The sequence below is a fragment of the Mytilus edulis genome, chromosome 11, assembly GCF_963676685.1.
Source record: "Mytilus edulis chromosome 11, xbMytEdul2.2, whole genome shotgun sequence".
Classification (NCBI taxonomy): Eukaryota; Metazoa; Mollusca; class Bivalvia; order Mytilida; family Mytilidae; genus Mytilus; species Mytilus edulis.
The window spans coordinates 74,351,973-74,371,677 of NC_092354.1; the positions used below are offsets into that span (position 1 = coordinate 74,351,973).

A 19,705-nucleotide genomic window follows, 5' to 3' on the forward strand; every position below is an offset into this window, starting at 1 on the left:
GGCATATTGTCAGTCGTGAGTAAAGAATAACATGTCTGCCCAAAGTTCGCCAGACTGGGTTAAACGAGACAGTATTATCTACATGGGAATGCTACTGTGCGTATTTGACTAAATTTATGATAGTGTCTTTGACTACATAGACCTATCTATAAATAACGCATTCTGCTTTGATACATGCGTTTTTTTACAACATTAAATAATCAAAAGATGAAAATAAATCAGATATTGCTGCTATACTTTTGTTCACAAAAACAAAGAAACAAAACCATTGAATAGAGACAAATACTTTATTCGTCATAACAGTGTGTGTCCACTTATAAATAAATGACAATTGACCACAACAACGAAAATGTTACATCAAATTATACTAAAAAGACTATCATCACATTCATTTGGTACATTATTTCACAAAACAGAAACGATTTTTTTTCTATGTCTATGATGTGAGAAAACATCAACATGTTTGCATTTCATCCGAAACTGTGGAAGAGATTTGTAAACCTTGTATTCTCCAGTTTCAACAGGCACATATTAATAAATGTCTTACATTGAACTAATATTTATTACGCAACAGATTAAAAGTCTGGTATTTTTATTATTTGTACTCTTTTTTTTAGGGCATTACACCTCAATTATCCCGACATAGCTTAGTTAAAAAAAAACAAGTTTAACTTTTATATATGTATAACGAAAATAAAATATGAACAACATATCATTAAACAAATGTTAAACAAGCAATTCATTATATTTAAATGTCGATAAAAGAATAATTATATTACGAAAATGACCTGAAAGAAATATGAATATGTATAAAACTTAACATTGATATCGCCACTCATTAAGTAGCTTTGTTTTCTTTCTAAGTTCTTTATTTCAATGTAATTTTATCATAGATTATCTTAAGTATTTCGGGTTTCTTCAGAATCAGCCTACCACACCCACTGAAACAGAAAACAATCAATTGTTATTATGATACAATTTTTTTAAAAAAGGACAAAAATCTAGCTTGAACCAGCTCTTTAAAGTATTAAGATTTTTACATTAATATTAGAATATATATTCCGTGTCCATTCATTGGTTTAATTGATATGACAACATTTCCTTCCACATTGTATTTTGAAAACCTTTTTTAAAGTTAGGGCGTAATGATACCCATCTTCAGAACGGATTTATGTAAGTTTTTTCTTGTTTCCAAATCCAAGTATTTCTATTGTATAATTGTATTTCGTGCACTTTTGACAAATAAAATAGTGTTTTAACTAAAACTTTAAAGGCAGATTGCAATTTATGCACAGTAAAAGTAATATGAATCATTGTGCGTACGAAGATTTGAAGACCATATCTTGCTGACATAACGTTGGAAATGTATATATGCTATGAAATCGTAATCGTATTTCAACACTGGGTGTGCGTGTGTTTGTATAATGACGTATTGAAATGATTCCGGAGTTCCGAAGGAAAATGGAGATATCATGTTTATATGTGAGTACATATCATTAATATAGTCATTGCTCTCTTTTCCCTAATTATCACGATGATAATGACATAAACGTTCCATCTTTATATTGGAACTTTTGTCATGATATGCATGTATCTTCCTCACAACTTCATGATTTCACAAATCATTTTTTCTTATCTTACTGTGGCGGGAAATCTCTTATATTTGATCAAATACTCACTTGGCATCATTCTAGCCCCTGCAAGAAGATAATTACAAGTTATAATATGAATGGAATGCTACAGTTTATTTATGTCAACCACCCAATACAATCTTCACAATTATATTAACTACTTCAGATACATCTATTTATACAGTATATATTAATTGTTTTGAAGAATGGAAATTTGGAATGTGTCAAAGAGATAACAACCCGACAAAAGAGCAGATAACAGCTTAAGGCCACAAATGGGTCTTCAGTGCAGCGAGAAAATCCCGCACCCGGAAGCGTGCTTCAGCTGGCCCCGAAACAGAAATGTACAGTAGTTCAGTGATAACGGCGTCATACTACACTCCGAAATATATAAAAGAAACTAAAGTTAAAATCAACCAAGACTAATAAAGGCCAGAAGCCGACTAAAAAATGCTCATTTGATAAATCACTTGTATAATTATGCATGCATGTTTACATGGTGTTCATTGCAAACCCTGGAAACAGTTTCGTTTCTTTTTTCCTGATTAAATCGGAAACACTCGTGCACTCCTTTGCTGACATAACATAATAATTGTTGCGGATATATCTAGTATATTCACTTCATAATCAATCGAAATATTGTTGAGGTCTTTTGCCTCTGGTATCTACCGATCAACACATTTTTTGAAAGTGTGTGTTAAAAAGACTTTCTGACTTCTTATTTCGGTTTGAACTATACCACATCTCTTATAATTAATTAGATATATTACTTTACTTACTTCTTGCCTGCATCACGTCGCCTAATATGTCAGCTATTTGATCAGGTGTTGAACCCACTTAAAAAAGAAATATATGTTTTACATGTGTATCTTAATGTCAATTCAACATATATGTTAAATCGCCTAATTAATTATCATTATATATAGATTATCATATGTTTTCTTAAACCACCAAACCATATAATAAGCTAAAATTATTTTATTTTTATATTTTTGTAGTCAAATTCCATTGTCTGTATAAGTACATATATACTTGCAGTAAACATTAACTGACGGAATACACCTTGTGCTGACGTTAACAATATAAGTTTACGACCTTACAAAAAAGTACAAGTTTTTCAAAAAAATAACTAAATGTATGTCCTTTAAAAGTGCACTAGCTGCTACCTACGAGATATATAGAAAACAGTGTTTATGTACAACCATTAATGGAAGTGAAATAGTAAATATTGTTCAATTTTGATGATGAATTATTCACTTGCAAGTTAATAGTTCGACCTCATTAAATCAGTATCCATGTGCCCTTCAGGTGAACTACTTAATTAGAGATGGACTATGCATGAATGATGCCTGCTCAAGTATTAAAAGGAAAAGCATTTCAACATTGCAAGTGAAACAAATATAAATCATTTGATTGACCGATTCGGTCCACAAAAAATGATTCTTTTAACAGTAAAAACCATAATAACTCCATATTTAATTGAGAGAGTAACATTATAACGCATTAAACCTCGCATTTGTATCTGTCTAGGTCCGATATGTATAACATTTTAATTTCGACAAAATAAATAGGTATTAGTATTCAGTTTAATTCTCCAATTCTAAATTAAGTTAGATACATTGTAACAAAATAAAAAAAAACATATTATTTCCATAAATTGTATTAAATAGCATTATCTCAAATACAATTAACTCTACTTACTTGCTCTCATCTGAATTGCTCTTACTACAAAAGAAAGAAAAAAAAACCACTGTATTAGGTTTTTTTTTATAAAAAAATATACACACACTTACAGTATAACAGGGTCCTCAATGCTCTTCAACTTTGTACTTGTTTGGCTTTATAACTATTTTGATATGAGCGTCACTGATGAGTCTTATGTAGACGAAACGCGCGTCTGGCGTACTAAATTATAATCCTGGTACCTTTGATAACTATTTACAATAATGAGGTCAAAGCGGGCATCTAACGCTCCACATTATAACCCTAGGAACCGTTTTGCACGATTAGTATGACAGTCAATTTATAACAATATGGTTCATGAACAAATATATGATCTGTCCATTTAACGCATTCAAATCCAAAAACAAAAATGATAGTTCTTTTAAAATGTACAAACAACAATATTGATCATTTGATTTGTTTAATGTATTGATTACTAGAACGTGTTTTAAAATGTTAGTTGTATACTATTAATGTTTTGAAAGTATTTCGATGATTGCTATTTTGAAAACAGCAGTAAACTATTAAAATCTAAACTAATATCAATCTTACTTTTAATATCTTCTGGTAACATTGCTGCAAGAGAAAATAAGACATGTTATAATACGTTGTGAACATTAGTTCTATCATATGCATAACTAACCAAAAATATAAACATGCGGATAGTAAGAGTCAACAATAAAATTGAGAATGGAAATGGGGAATGTGTCAAAGAGACAACAACCCGACCAAATAAAAAAGCAACAGCAGAGGGTCACAAACAGGTCTTCAATGTAGCGTGAAATTCCCGCACCCGGAGGCGTCCTTCAGCTGGCCCCTAAACAAATATATACTAGTCCAGTGATAATGAACGCCATACTAATTTCCAAATTGTACACAAGAAACTAAAATTAAAATAATACAAGACTAACAAAGGCCAGAGGCTCCTTACTTGGGACAGGCGCAAAAATGCGGCGGGGTTAAACATGTTTGTGAGATCTCAACCCTCCCCCTATACCTCTAACCAATGTAGAAAAGTAAACGCATAACACTACGCACATTAAAATGCAGTTCAAGAGAAGTCCGAGTCTGATGTCAGAAGATGTAACCAAAGAAAATAAACAAAATGACAATAATACATAAATAACAACAGACTACTAGCAGTTAACTGACATGCCAGCTCCAGTAGGATACTGATGTTCAAATCTATTTATCCTATTACGGAAATCAAGACTGAAAATTTAAACTGATTGATTTTCGCAAGTATTCGATTTTGAATCTATAATTTTATATTTTTACCCTCGCAACAGAGTATGTTTATAATCCGGGTTGATGATAGTATCATTGAATTTTGTTTTTATTGAAAATAGATTCAATAGTTCAAGCTGACCATACAGGTACTACTTACTTGCTAATCCATGAACTCCGCCGCTTATATCACCTGTAATATTGTATGTTTAGTGTAATTATTGTATTATACAATTACATGTTCATACAATTTTGTGAATACATGTATTATATTGTTCACACGTTCTATCATGAAAGTAATTATTACAAGATAAACCTTAAATAAGATATAAAATATTGACATTAAGGGAGTTCGCTTCTCAGTTTCAAAATAATTAACTTTTCAAAACACTAGTTTATATTGATATGGGATTAATAAAGGAATCAAAAGAACAAAAACGTATATAGGTCAATGTGCTTGTATTCGAGATATTAGCCATTGAAATTTTGGGTGGAAAATATTCTCTTTTGACTTTTCATAGCTTTTTCATTGACAAGTTTAAGTTCTCAAAAACTAGTAAAAAATAATTAAAATTTTATAAGACTTTTACAGATGGCTTATCATTATACATGTAAAAGATTTATAAACAGAAAAATGGATGGTCAGTGAGCAAATTTTATAAGGTTTTCAAATAGATAAAACCAGAGGATTCCGAAAATCTGACAAAAATCCCAAAACATGACAAGCGAACTTCCTTTAGAAATTTTATCTTTGTTGTAGCATGTCCTTTTTGCTCAATGTACTTGACTGCTACATGTTTACCACAGTTGTATATACAACAATATTTTGATTCATTTTCTAGAACAAGTTTAATAAATTCCTTTGTCATTTTATACTTATAATACACATGATATAAAGATGGTGCTATTTATTTAGGATTTATTAAAGAACTTTTGCGAATAAAAAAAAAATAGCTAGATATTTAGAACTCGTCATGAATATAACTAACTTGAGTTTTCTCTTTGGTAAGCAAACCACAGACACGTATTGCTAAATCAAGACAATAGTAGTATACCGCTGTGCGAAAGTCATAAGTGTGGTATAGAAAATTGCATCCGAAAAATAAGGTTGTTCACAGTCTCAGGAGGAATAAACACAAGAACTTAACTAAACTTACGTATTTGGTCAGGAATCATTCCTATTGCTGTAAACATGGTTTCTGAAGGAAAAAAATAAATAGGAATAATCATTTTAAGTTTATGATATGTTATAAGTGTAGATTTTACTTATCACACTCAAACCATGGTGTTTCCCGACATTATATTTTTTAGATTAAATATTAATGAATTTATTTTAGGGGTAGATACTCAGTTCGAATGACAAAGCCATATACAATGAACAAAGTAGAATCCAATTAATATGTTTTGTTGTTAAAGGACGTACCACATTTTTACTTTAAATTTAGGGATAACTGTAAATTGTAAAACAAACAAAAAATGTAAAATGAAGGATGAGCTGATAATTTTTATGTGATGTGTTTGACGGTTGATGCTTTGTTGACATGTCTATTTCAGTGTTTAAGATAATAATTCAATGTTGACTGCTATATCTGGTTTTTTTTCACATGTTTACATATTATATCTGTTTGTTTTGTTAACACATCGCTGTCAATATAATGAAATGTTATGCAACTGTTTTATAAGTAAGAGGTTAAGCTAGCTAAAAACCAGGTTCAATCCACCATTTTCCACATCACAAAATGCCTGTACCCAGGAGTGTGACAGTTATTATTTGTTTTTTTGATGTGTTTGTGCTTCTTTTTTGTCTTTTGTTTGAGGACTTTCTGTTTAGAATTTTTCTTGGAGTTCGACATTTTGAGTTATTTTACGTTGACGTATTTCATACATTAAGAACTGTCGTTTTAAAATAACTCCAGTATTTCACAATATTAGGGTAACTATCATTCGATACATTTTTGATAACATCAATAAAGAAACAAAAAAGAAAAAAAAACCAGTATGTCTACCGCAAAAAAACGAATACTTTGATGACATAAAGTTTCTTACCTATTTGAACTGGAGTCATATTACTAGATATGGGATTTGCTTGTGCCATCGCTAAGCCTGGAGACATCATTCCACCCATGCCACCCAGAGCGGACGCACTATTTCCTGTGCCAGTCAATCCTGCGCCAGTCAGTCCAGTGCCAGTCATTCCTATCAACCCAGTACTACTAGTACCAGTACCAGGGCTTTGGAAAGTAAATTTACTACCGCCAGAGTGTGCAGCTGCCGTTTTCGAAAAGGCGTCTGAAATATAAACGAAATTATCTGTTCAATCTTACTCTTCAATACATGATCATTAAAATATATATTCGCAATACAACTGTTCATCTTTTATTGGACAACTGTTTCGTCGATGTTTATATTTTCAAATTTATATTTGATTTTCATAATTTGGTTGTCACTATAAAAGCGGTCATGTAAACATATTTAATAAAAGAAAAACTCATGCAGATGCTCAGTGTTTGTATTACTTTACGACGGTACCGACTGACGAAAATGCATTTGTTATGCATTGTGAAACATATATTGAAATTTACTTAGTTGAGAATGTTTACAAATTTGAAAAAAGGTTTTTATATATATTTATATTGGAGCACAATGCTCAAGCAAAATAAAAATATATAAGCATACTAAGTTATATATTATAAGATCGGTAAATTAAGCATGATGAATCACTGTTCATTAATACAATGATACTAGTACATACCAATCGTACAAGAACACTTATACTGGTATACACCAAAATATCCGTACATATACAAATATACATAAACACATAAAATAAACAAACAAGTGTATATGGATTAACAACATTTACATTAAATCAGTGACCTTAACCCAGCGGTTCCAGGACAAGTTGCATTCTTACACAGTGATTTACTGTATGTACTGTAATTTCCTACCAAAACTATTCTACATTTTTCGTCTTGCATCTTGCATGTAAGACTTTGAATAAAATGTTTATTCTGATAAAATAATTTTAAATATTTTCAATAGAAGCAAAAAATTACATTTTTTATATCAAAAGTTAATTGAATATCGGTATGAGCAATGCAACCTATTAAACTTCAAAGAATTCAGATGTTGAATTAACCGATGAGAAATTGTCAGTGAAATCATGTGAACTAAATGTGTTATAAGTTCCTGCTCCATTTATTTAATTAATCATCCCTCTCATTTTAGGACATAATCAAAGGTTATCAAATGTTACACAGGCACAAAGTCAAACATTATATATCCAAATTAGACAAAAGGGAAAAACCCAAAGTATACAAAGGATCAGAGGTGCTTGCTCTAGTAATGGTAGCTTGCCTTATATATTTTTATAGATATCATACAATCTCAACCCCATGTATACCAGTTTTCCCTAAAACAAAAACAGTCTATTTACATTATTAGTTAGATACATGGAGATGTGGTATGAGTGCCAATGAGACAACTCTCCATTCAAGTAACAATTTGTAAAAGTAAACCATTATAGATCAAGGTACGGTCTTCAACACGGAGCATTGGCTCACACCGCACAGCAAGCTATACAGGGCCCAAACAATTACTAGTGTTAAACCATTCAAACGGGAAAACCAATGGTCTAATCTATATAAAAACAAGAGACGAGAAAAACGTACGAATTACATAAACAGACGACAACTACTGTACATCAGGGCGCAAGTTCCATAACAGGAAAGTCGCCTCTCGAAAAAAAGAAAGATCCGATTCCTGACTTAGGACAGATGAAAACATTTGCAGCGAGATTAAACGTTTTAATGGTACCAAACCGTCTCCCTTTCCTTAAATAATAGTATTGACATTATTACATGATTATGTAAGTGCTATCCTTACCAAATGCTGAAGTTGTTGGAAGGGGTGTTGGTGGTTGTAATGGCGGTGCTGGAGTTGACACTGATTTTCTTTGTCTATTTGGAGGACTAGGATCGTTCATCAATAATTTCTTCAGTAACCAATCAGGAATAACTTGTGATCCCATTGCTGCATTGTTATTGGTAGGCATTGATGGTTTCTTGTTGGGCATTCGAGATGTTGCAGCTGGTGATGTTCTTCGACCTGTGTAAAGTAAAGTAGGTTTTCTTTAATCAGTGTACATTATTCCAAATACTCTTCAGCAGTGAAAACGTCTATACTACATATTCATATATTTTCAAGGACCGTCCGTAAAGTTTCACAAGTAACGAGCTTATTTAATGAAATATACATATAAACAGGTTTACTGTTTATAATGTTTGTTCACATTGGGACAGCGCATGTTTAATGTGAAAATGTTTTCTAGGAGGTTTATAAATTTGGATTCATCAATATTCGATGGTTCCCATTTTTTGTGGATTTTGGTGGGTTTATGTGAACCACAATTTCGATTTAGTGAGTTTCTATAAGCTCAGACATTGGCAAAACAACGAAATAAAATTTTCACGAAACACGATATTCAAACCATCGACGAAAATTGGTGACCGGGGAAACATATATTATTCCACGTAAGTGAACTCATAGTAGATACCAGGATTAAATTTTGTAACATATATTGGAATACTGTGGATTCATTCATTTTCGTGGGTATCAATTTTTATGGAAGGCTGAAAACTTGCATATTCGTGGATATTTGATTTTATCGTTTTGCCAGTCTCTGTATACAAGGCCTATTGAAAATATGTCATTCGTTAAACATTGAATTCGGGGTTCCCCTTTTCCCACGAAACCCACGAACATTGCTATCCAACGAATATTAATGAATCCACAGTAGGAAACAAAGGATAGTACACTGATGACGTGACATACTTATATATACGAAGGGAATACGGAAAATGAGAAATGCTACGGAAACGCTAACTACACATGTATAGACATCACACTTTTATCAAAAACTACACATGTATAGACATCACACTTTTATCAAAAACTACACATGTATAGACCTCACACTCTTATCAAAAACTACACATTGATCATATAACTACACAGATAGCAGCATATTCAGCCGATTGTGAATAAGAAAACAGTGTGCATTATATATAGGACTAAATGAAACAAAACACTACAAGGGAATACAAAGGAATATGGAAAAAAAAATTATTTTAAAATTAAAACCATATACATTTAAACACAGAATATACAGGATACATATTATTACAAAAAAATATTTTAATTAGTTTCAAGCAAGACATATAAATGCAGTAACAATGTACTAAATAGCTAATATCTACATACTGATATATGTTTTTACACACTATAATGAAACGTTGCCGTACATCTTATAGATAAAAGGCTAAGGCTTAATATTTCCCTTCCTCCAATTTATAAAAATATAATTTGAACCGGATTTAATTCCCTCTGGAAATCCATTGATTTAGATAGAAGACTAAATGAAATATTACATGTATTACTTTTAGTTCAATTTGCCGCATTAAAACAAAACCACGTAAATCTTTAATCACGAATTTGAAGTATTACTTGTAATTTTGCACTTTCGTAAGTAGCGAGATATTATCAAATACAAAATTTGAAAAAATAGAAATCTCTAATATAATGTGTTTATGAAAATAGTGTGCAATAAAGCTTAGATTTGACATACTAAAAAGTTTCACGTGTTTTATTCAATACATTTAAGCTTTTCTCTTTATTTATTCACACAAACTTCAGGGTTTGTCCAATTTTCCTCAAAACTTGTGTGTATGCAATATGTAACATTGCTTAAAACATGTTGAACATAACCATCCAAACGTCAATATCAAATCAAATAAACAAGGTTAACCATTACAAAAAAAATATTGTCTCCCTTTCCATCAACACATAAAGTTTTATATGACAAATTATAGTTTATATGAATACATGTATATATACGAGAGCGAATATTGTATGGTTACACACAGATCAATTAACCATGACCTATTTGACAAATTATAGTTTGTATGAATACATGTATATATACGAGAGTGAATATTATATGGTTATACACAGTTCAATTTACCTTGACTTTGCCGATGCCAAGGATTGGGTCCATGGCCTGCACTCCTCTTTTTCAAACCAAATAGGCCCATCCCTATAGTTTGAAAAGCACTTAATCGTCATTCAGTTGACCATTTCAGAATATAAAGAATCATGGGTAATTTCATTGTTCGTACCCCAAAATGAAAATAACGTCACGTCATTGGTTAAATTTCAATTGTGTATGACATCTTTAACCAATCACGACGTTTTGGTGTACACTTTTGAAAATATTACCCAGGATTCATTAGATTCTTAAACGGCGTATAACACACTAATATATAATTCTTTTTAACTTTTATTGACATTTATCTTAACTTTTGCAATCAATTTAAAATGTTGAGACCTTAAGTGAAATGATGTTTCTTTATGTTTGAGTTTGATAGTTAGCATGGTTTAAATTAACGAAAGATAGTTATAACATCAAAAGAAAACTATTAATATTAAATAACAAAATGTCTAGAACTTGATTTGATATGAGAAAACATTATCTTTTTTAATAAGAAACTACATGTAATTGAAGTCCATAATTCAAAGTATTTAGTAAAGTATGTTTAGACTTCTACCAATATGTTCTCTCTATTTAACATAATAAGGTTAAATATACTACGTGGACGGTTATTTTACAGACAAAAACAGTAGATTAGAAGATTAGAAACGACTTGGATAATAAGTTAATTAATTGATATAAGTTATAATTAATTAACTCAGGATTAAATGACAAACATTTACACAGATTATTAACTCGTTAGAGGAAAAGTACAAGTTAGTAATATAGATCCTGGAAAACAATTGTCGCGTGTAGTCGAAAATTATATACTCATATAAAGAGAAATCAGGAATTTTTCAAACGGCAAAAAAACAATGACAAAAACAAAAACAAAATATAACATCTAGATTACAGACAAAAACACTTTTGAAATAACCAATTGTTTCTATCAAACGATCAATTACTGATACCCATGATACCACTTCGAGGCAAAGAAAAGTTCATTATATATATCACAGCATGTTATTTGCGTCTTCTGTATTTTGGATTTTTTACGTATATTTCATATAATATTTTTATATGCTCAATGTTGAAGGTTATACTTCCGTGTGCTTGTAGAGGATAATAATACAAAACAATTGAAGTTAACTTAAACAACGATGTTGGTTCATTTTCCATTTGCAATAGATCATAATTCAATGCATTGACTTCTAATTTAAATCGTACTATGCGTCTTCGTGATTACAACGAAAAAATGGCATGTAAAACGTGACATATTTGTATACATAAGATCATAATTTTTGTATAAGTATCCATTTTTTAGAAGACCGTCGAATAACGCAGCATGTATTGTAAAGTATAAGTTAGTTTAAGTAGATTAAAAACTAAAATATTGAAAAATTATAAAAAGTTGCTTGTTGGAAAAAAGTCTCAAGGTGGAAACAAAATTAAAAAAAGCACATTTTTGGTTTGCTATTTTTTTGTCTAGTTTTTGGATAAAACATGTTTTTTACATTTAAGATTGAATGGAACGTGCTAGAAATTACCTGAGTGAACAATCTTTTTTATTACACTTGGTTAATATGTGTTGCTTCAATCCTACTTTGCAATCTCATCTTAATTTTTCAAGTTTTATGTAATAAAGGCATATATTTTTCGGTTACGTTATTTTGTGATCAACTGTTAGGTAATATAAGTTAACCACTGAAGAATTGAACATGCTAATATGTTTCGTTTTTTACTATGAGGATTTAAGGCTCCATGTTAACTTAAATGCAAGAGATTACAACTGAATTAACTCCGGAACACGCAATATTCGAATGCACCATATTATAGTTTGCCAGAATGTTAGGAATTCCAATTTAAGAGAAAGACAATTTGCATTCATATCTCTAACTGTCAACGTGTGTCCTTTTTTATATATAAGAGTTATTTCCTGATTGCAGATGCAGTTTTGACCTTTTAGTCTATCAATGTCAAAGATAGACACCCCCCAGTGAACATATTTATCCTTTATAGAACTCTTTCTTACGATAACTATATTTGAAAATGATAGATTAATTGGTAGTGTTAATGCCATTTCAAACATTATTGGCTATATCGTAACGGTTAATTCCAATTGTTCAAAAGTAATAAACCTTAGAGACCATAAAAACACTGTTCGAAATGGAAGAAAAAACTCATGTATAACAAAAAGTACACACGTAAGTTGAAAAGAGAAATGGACTATTTGTTTACCTCTTCTACCACCCATCATTCCTATAAAACAATTGGAACATCATGTGATTGAAACTATTTACTTATTATACACTCTTATTAAACCATTTACAAATTCACGAAGAAAAAACAAATCTACATTGACTTGTGTTTAGAATTATTTGAGATGAATTTCGAAAACGGACAATTTATAAAACATAAAATTATTGCTATTTTCTCAGATTGAAAGTTCCTATTACAATAAAAATTGAATTTAAAGATCACATTCTTCATCCAGAAGATAAAAATTTAGGTAATGATACACCTCATTGAAGAACGTACGTTTATATATTTTTTACATTTGTTTATTTATATAACATTGTTCTTTTTCTAGCTTTACATAAATATATTTATCAATATGCGTTCATTTATACAACATTGTTTCTCTTTCCAGCTTTACATATGTATATCTATTGATATGTGTTTATTTATACAACATTGTTTCTCTTTCCTACTCAACATATGTACATTTATTGATATTTGTTCATTTATACAACCTTGGTTCTATTTTCTGCTTTACATTTGCATATTTATAGATTTTTATTCATTAATACTACATTGTTTCTTTCTTTCCAGCTTTCTATATATATGGAAGGTTTTTTATCAAGTTTTTTTTAAGTAGAATATAAAACAGGTCAAAACAAAATGATATCGACTTTATATTTGAATACGAAAAGTTGTTGTATTTCTTATATTTTAGTAGTATTATTTCTACCGTATCTATGACGACCTACCTCGTCCTTGCAAACCTAAATTTTATAAAACATCCTAATTTTTTACAAATAATAACAGCTAATTTTTACTTTAAAGGTATACCATTGTTCATACTACTAAAATCATAACAATTCCACTGTTTTTACTTGAACAAAAAAACATTTGCCAACTAAAAATTCATTTTCTGTCATACATGAAAAGTATAAATAAGTCTATATTTAATTCCTTAAACATAAATGAAATTAAAACATCGATTTGTGTATCACTTGTTTCATTTCGAAATGTTATGAAAAAAATACATTAATGTATATTGCAAATAAAGAAATAACATTCACTTTGAATTTAATGTATAGTAATGGGACAGACTTCGGTCAAGGGACATAACACTTCACAATCATAAGCGTTTGTATCAACCCATTGTCATGTATGTTTTTTAAGCTTCTTAGTAAACAAGATTATTTTAATTATCTTTGACATATAATGCTTACATCATTGATGAATCTGACTATTAAAAATATTTAACCAATGAAAAGACTTGAATCTGACTATTACAAATTGTAAAGCAATGAAAAGTGTTATCTCGGTAAACGAAAGTTAACCCTGTTAACATAGTAGTATAAATGTTATATATGGTTATTACACATATATATATATATTGGTATACCTCTTTGAACTGGCGTATCTGGAATGTATATTATATTGGTAAACACAGTGTTGTTTTTTGAATACAGAAGTTATATATGCACATAGTTAAAAGAACATGTTTTCAAAGGTCTTTATTTGAACCTGGTAACATAATTGCTCATTTCTATAAAACAAGAATGTGTCCCCAGTACACATGTGCCCCATCCATACTATCATTTTCTATGTTCAGTGAAAATAGGGGGAAATCTCTAATTTGACATTAAAATCATATCATAGGAAACATGTGTACTAAGTTTCAAGTTGATTGGACTTTAACTTCATCAAAAACTACCTCTACCAAAAACTTCAACCAAAACTTTAACTTGAAGCGGGACAGACGGACGACGGACGAACGAACGGACGCACAGACCAGAAACATAATGCCCATAAATGGGGCATAACAAACTTTGTATAGGTGAACACGTGGTAAACACGTAAAAGTCATAACATGAAGTAATACGACTAGTATCGATAAAATTACACATGAGTGAGAATAGCACAGTGAAGCAACAGCAGTAATAAGGAGAAGAAAAATAGAGAGAAAAAAATATTTTTCCCTCTTCAGTTGTTTTTTTCCACAGTATTCAACACAACCGCATGATGGAAACTTTCCAATTAAAGAAGCAACAATCAAAATATATAGCCTCATATAAAAAAAAAATAGTTGCTATCTCATCTCTTCAGTTGTATTCTTTTCACAGTATTCAACACAACCACATGATGAAAACTTTGCGATTACTAAAGCTAGAATGAAAATGTGTAGTCTCATATTAAAAGAGCTACAATGAAAATAAGACCCATGATAGAGAAAGAGTAAATGTTCTTACCTGGAGGTTCTGCTCCACCGCCCATTAATGCTGCAATAATAAAATAGAACTTTAGTACAGTTTGATTTGACGTATCTCCTAAACTCAAAGCAGTGTGGGATATTTCATATTGAAACAGCAATAGAAAAAACACCAAAGAATACATCAAGAAGTAAAACATTGTCTTCCATAATGTATTAATTTTTTTTATATGATATATTACAACCTACTTTTAAAGTCTATAGCCCTTGTTTAAATCATTTGCCTTTTTGTCATGAATATTATTGCTTGGTTCTATTTCAGATCATTAGCCAACCAAATGTTTGATGTTCAGTGGTCCTGTTTAATGCAACCCCGAAAAAAGCCACTGCGGACGCATACATTAAACAATGTTAATTTTTTTTTTTATCATTAAATTAATAATGTTATGTAATTAGAAATGATATTGACTACACGGCGTCAATTTTATTTCCCAAAATAGTAACATGGCGTCAATACAATTTCCAAAAATAGTTACACAGCGTCAATTTCATTTCCAAAAAATAGTAACATGGCGTCAATACAATTTCCAAAAATAGTTATACAGCGTCAATTTCGTTTCCAAAAATAGTCACATGGAGTCAATACAATTTTCAAAAATAGTTACACAGCGTAAATTTTATTTCCAAAAATAGTATCATGGCGTCAATACAATTTCCAAAAATAGTTACACAGCGTAAATTTTATTTCCAAAAATAGTATCATGGCGTCAATACAATTTCCAAAAATAGTTACACAGCGTCAATTTCATTTCCAAAAATAGTAACATGGCGTCAATACAATTTCCAAAAATAGTTACACAGCGTCAATTTCGTTTCCAAAAATAGTAACATGGAGTCAATTTGGTTTACAAAACTATGCTATGAACTACATATATATTATATATAAATCAAGAACTGGCACTAAGTCAATACGTAATATATAGAACTGATATATTATACTTCGTCCTCGGTCAATATAATTTGAACAGGTCTATATATAACGTATTGATATCGTCAAAAGTCCATTTTTGATAAATATTGCACAAAAGTTCTCAAATTTATTTATATCTCACCTGCCATCATCTGCATCTCCATACCTGCAATATGTGAAAATCACTTATTAACAATTAAATTGATCACAAAAACAATCGGTAAAATCGTTTTTTTTTAAACAGTATGATTCTAACACTGAAGAACAAATAATTCGAAAAATTATCTTGAAGATAAACTATTACCTATGTCATTTCTACTGATCGGGCGGATTTTACAATTCAATTTGCATAAGGACAGTCTATTTGAAGATGTGTGTGGATAAGGAAGATGGCCGTTATAATTATTGTTGATTTCTAATCACCAATAATTGTCACCTAAACGATATACAATTGGACTGAGTGTATGCTTTGTGACGACACTTTATTAATGAGTTTATCCCGAAACACCTTTCTTTAGATGGACTGGTCTTAAAAATACGCAGACCGACTAAACCCCGCCCAGTCAAGTGAAATAAATCAAGTAATACGAATAGCTAGCTAAAATACAATTTGCATTAAAACATATTTAATATATATTCTTTTTCTCTGAATTGTTATTGTATAAAAGTGTTGACAGAAGCACATTTTCTATCAAGATCTATTTTTTTCTGTTGAAGCACAAGTCATCATTGATATAACATTCCATCATGCTATGAAGGTTAACTTTTGCACGACGCGTATTGGTTACTTGTATTTGTAATCGTTTTTTTTTCAATCATGAAATCATATTAATAAATTTATAACGGTTGTAAGTATTGTGCGTCTGAGTAATAATGTGTGAAGGGGTTGATAAGTGTGAAGTGTATTACCAATATTATTTAAAATGATCGGGCGGAGCTTATGTTTTAATTTGCATAAGGACAGTCTATTTGAAGATATGTGTAATAAGGATGATTGTCGTTATAATTAATATTGAATTCTAATCACTTATCTGTGTCACCACACGCATATTCAACAGAACTGAGTGTATGATATGGGACGAATAACTGGACACTTCATTGATGAGTTTATCCCAATACTCTCTTCTGAAGACCCGCCCAGTCAAGTGAAATAAATCTAGTAATACATCTTTATGTCCTGTTATGTTTATATTGTCTTGTCTTCTGTTAAATATGTTTGCAAAATGTTTATTTTGAATTTGTATAATGAATATAGAGGAGAACCACTCTTAACCTCTGGCTTTTGACAATCGTCTCTAAAAATATTGTAAAAAGAAGCTCGCTTCCCATACCACTTCCGCTCTAAATAACTCGAAAAATATTATTCACTCACTTCCCATACCACTCCCCATTCCACCTGCGCTTCCCATTCCTGCACCATTTCCTAAAAACGAGGCCATATCTGTAACAGAACAAATTATATTGATATTTAAGAAGCTATGCGTTAACCTTTATGAATATTATGTACTTTTGAAGGAAGAACAACCAGTCTGCGGAGATGGTTCTGGTGGGGTTTCAGTTTATATGTCTTTAGCTGCCCCATTATACTCTTCTGCTGTGTTTACAAGTAATTGTTTTCGATTCAAACATTGAAACATTTATAAGGCAAAGTAATTTGTTTGAGTGTTCATTTATTTATTTATTTTTATACGCTCGTGCGTACACGGAACCCTTCACCATTACTTTTTTTTTAATTCCCGAAAGACTATCAATTATTGAACACTAAATACATATTAGATATTAGGTCGTTTTTTCCTTACAATTGAAGAACCTTACACAGTATAGAAGTGAATCAGAATGCTATTGCTCTGCATTTAGATCAGATGTTCATCATATTCTTTTGTAGTTAAAGAGGACATAATTTAAACTGAAATGCTCAAGTGGCAGTATGCTTTTTTAAATTTTATTTTGTGTTTTGATATTAACTTTTGTTTAAATTAAGTGTTGCTTAATTTATTATTGTGCTTTACTTTAGTTTTGTTTAAATTTATTTGAACTTTAATGAAGCAATGTTTTATTACCTTTTTGTGCTATTCGATATAACTACAATGTATGCGTAATCTGTGCTTTTCAATTTGTGCCGTTTAAATTCTTTATCAATTTGCTCATAAATTAAAAATTCAGTTTAAAAGATGTCGAGAACAAATGACAATACCTGATCATCCTTTGTTGTATTATCATGACTTTATTAACAAACATGTTTTAAACAAAAGAATCACAAGAGAATCACAATGCAACACATAGCAGCCGCAATGCAGATTAGAAATCGCTTTCGCAGTACGCTTCAACATTAAACAAAATAAATCCACAATAAGGATGTTATGAAACAAAAAGTATTAATTAACTTGATTGACTGACCAAACATATTCCTACACTAATGTCATCTGCTCTTTGGTCGGGTTGTTTTCTCTTTGACACATTCCCCATGTCCATTCTCAATTTTATACTAAACCAGTCATTCAGTTATACAGTATAATGAATGCTATTATAATTTGAAATAATTCAAATAAGAAATGACTGTATATGTGTATATGTGTGTATGTGTGTATTGTGAATGTGATTAAAATGAAGCAAGTACCAAAACCAGCGTCAGCTGCTCCTGTAGCGCTCCCAGTTGCCTCTACAATAACACAAACGTGAAAAAACGTTATTTCAGTTTAAGTGCATGTGCTCGATAACAGTTTTAGATTAGTAAAATCAAATATAATATGTGCTGCTATTAACAGGCATAACTCAAAAAATATGTAATATGTTATATTATTTCTATGCGTACTCTTTTACGTGATTTTAGATGGAGCAGACAAAATCCGCGATAAGTAGGTTAGAGCTTAATTCATAAGATCAAGACAAACAAAAGGACATAAAATAATCAGAAAATACGTTTTAAATTTATAGTGTACCAAAATTTGGATTATAGTTTTTTAATTCATTCATCATTTACATTTGTTTATAGTTTTGTCATTCTCTTTGAAAATTTTAATATCAAACTTCCAAACGATAATAGCATTATGAATAAGAAATGCAATCTTTTGAAGATGACACACACGTCTGGCTCAAATACAAAATTTTAATTCTAGTATGTATGATAAGTGTTTTCATACCTGTAGAAGAATTTTTACTATTTCCGCTGCTTCCTGTTGTTTCCATTGCATTCATTAGATTCATCATGTCCATTGGACTCATTTGACCAGTTCCTGCTCCAGTTCCTCCTCCGCCACTCATAGCGGCCATCAAGGAAGCCATGTCACTCATGCCACCTCCTGCTCCCATACCGCCACCCATTCCAGACATTGCCGACATCAGATTTGACATTTCATTACCGCCGCCTTGGCCTCCGCCCATACCTGATCAATAAAGTTGAATAATGTTTAATCATCACGTGATAGCAACAGTGGTTAACAAATTAGTAATTTGAAACCAATCAGTAGATTAAAAATTTTAGAATACATAGACCAATAATGTAACTATATTTTATAACAAAGCTGCTCTGATGTGTCTCACCTATCAGAGGGAATAATCGTATGACAAGATATTTTTGCCGCCGACCAACTTCAACTCTGTGCACATGTCATGAAAGGTTTTTAGACGGTCAAAAATATGTTGATACTATATGAATATGAAACATGTTCATCTTTGTAGACTAACTC

At 30.7% G+C, this 19,705-nt stretch overlaps 1 protein-coding gene across 6 annotated transcripts; it reads right to left on the reverse strand.

Moving 5' to 3' along the window:
* Window positions 1–273: 273 nt before the first annotated feature.
* Window positions 274–19,402, reverse strand: LOC139496271 (merozoite surface protein 2-like). Of its 6 annotated transcripts, XM_071284763.1 has the most exons (17): window positions 19,160–19,402; window positions 17,392–17,460; window positions 16,162–16,185; window positions 15,090–15,119; window positions 14,243–14,260; window positions 13,599–13,613; window positions 12,847–12,867; window positions 10,603–10,674; window positions 8,466–8,687; window positions 6,627–6,869; window positions 5,738–5,779; window positions 4,741–4,773; window positions 3,906–3,929; window positions 3,333–3,356; window positions 2,411–2,467; window positions 1,680–1,697; window positions 274–941 (listed from the first exon to the last, which is right to left on the reverse strand). In XM_071284763.1, the coding sequence occupies exons 1-17, from the start codon at window positions 19,398–19,400 to the stop codon at window positions 925–927; spliced, it is 1,170 nt and encodes a 389-aa protein (XP_071140864.1). In that variant the 5' UTR covers window positions 19,401–19,402; the 3' UTR covers window positions 274–924. The 6 variants fall into 6 exon arrangements, with proteins under 6 accessions (XP_071140864.1, XP_071140865.1, XP_071140869.1 ...); XM_071284764.1 differs by lacking the exon at window positions 13,599–13,613; XM_071284768.1 differs by lacking the exons at window positions 17,392–17,460; window positions 19,160–19,402 and adding an exon at window positions 17,342–17,358.
* Between the last annotated feature and the right edge of the window lie 303 nt (window positions 19,403–19,705).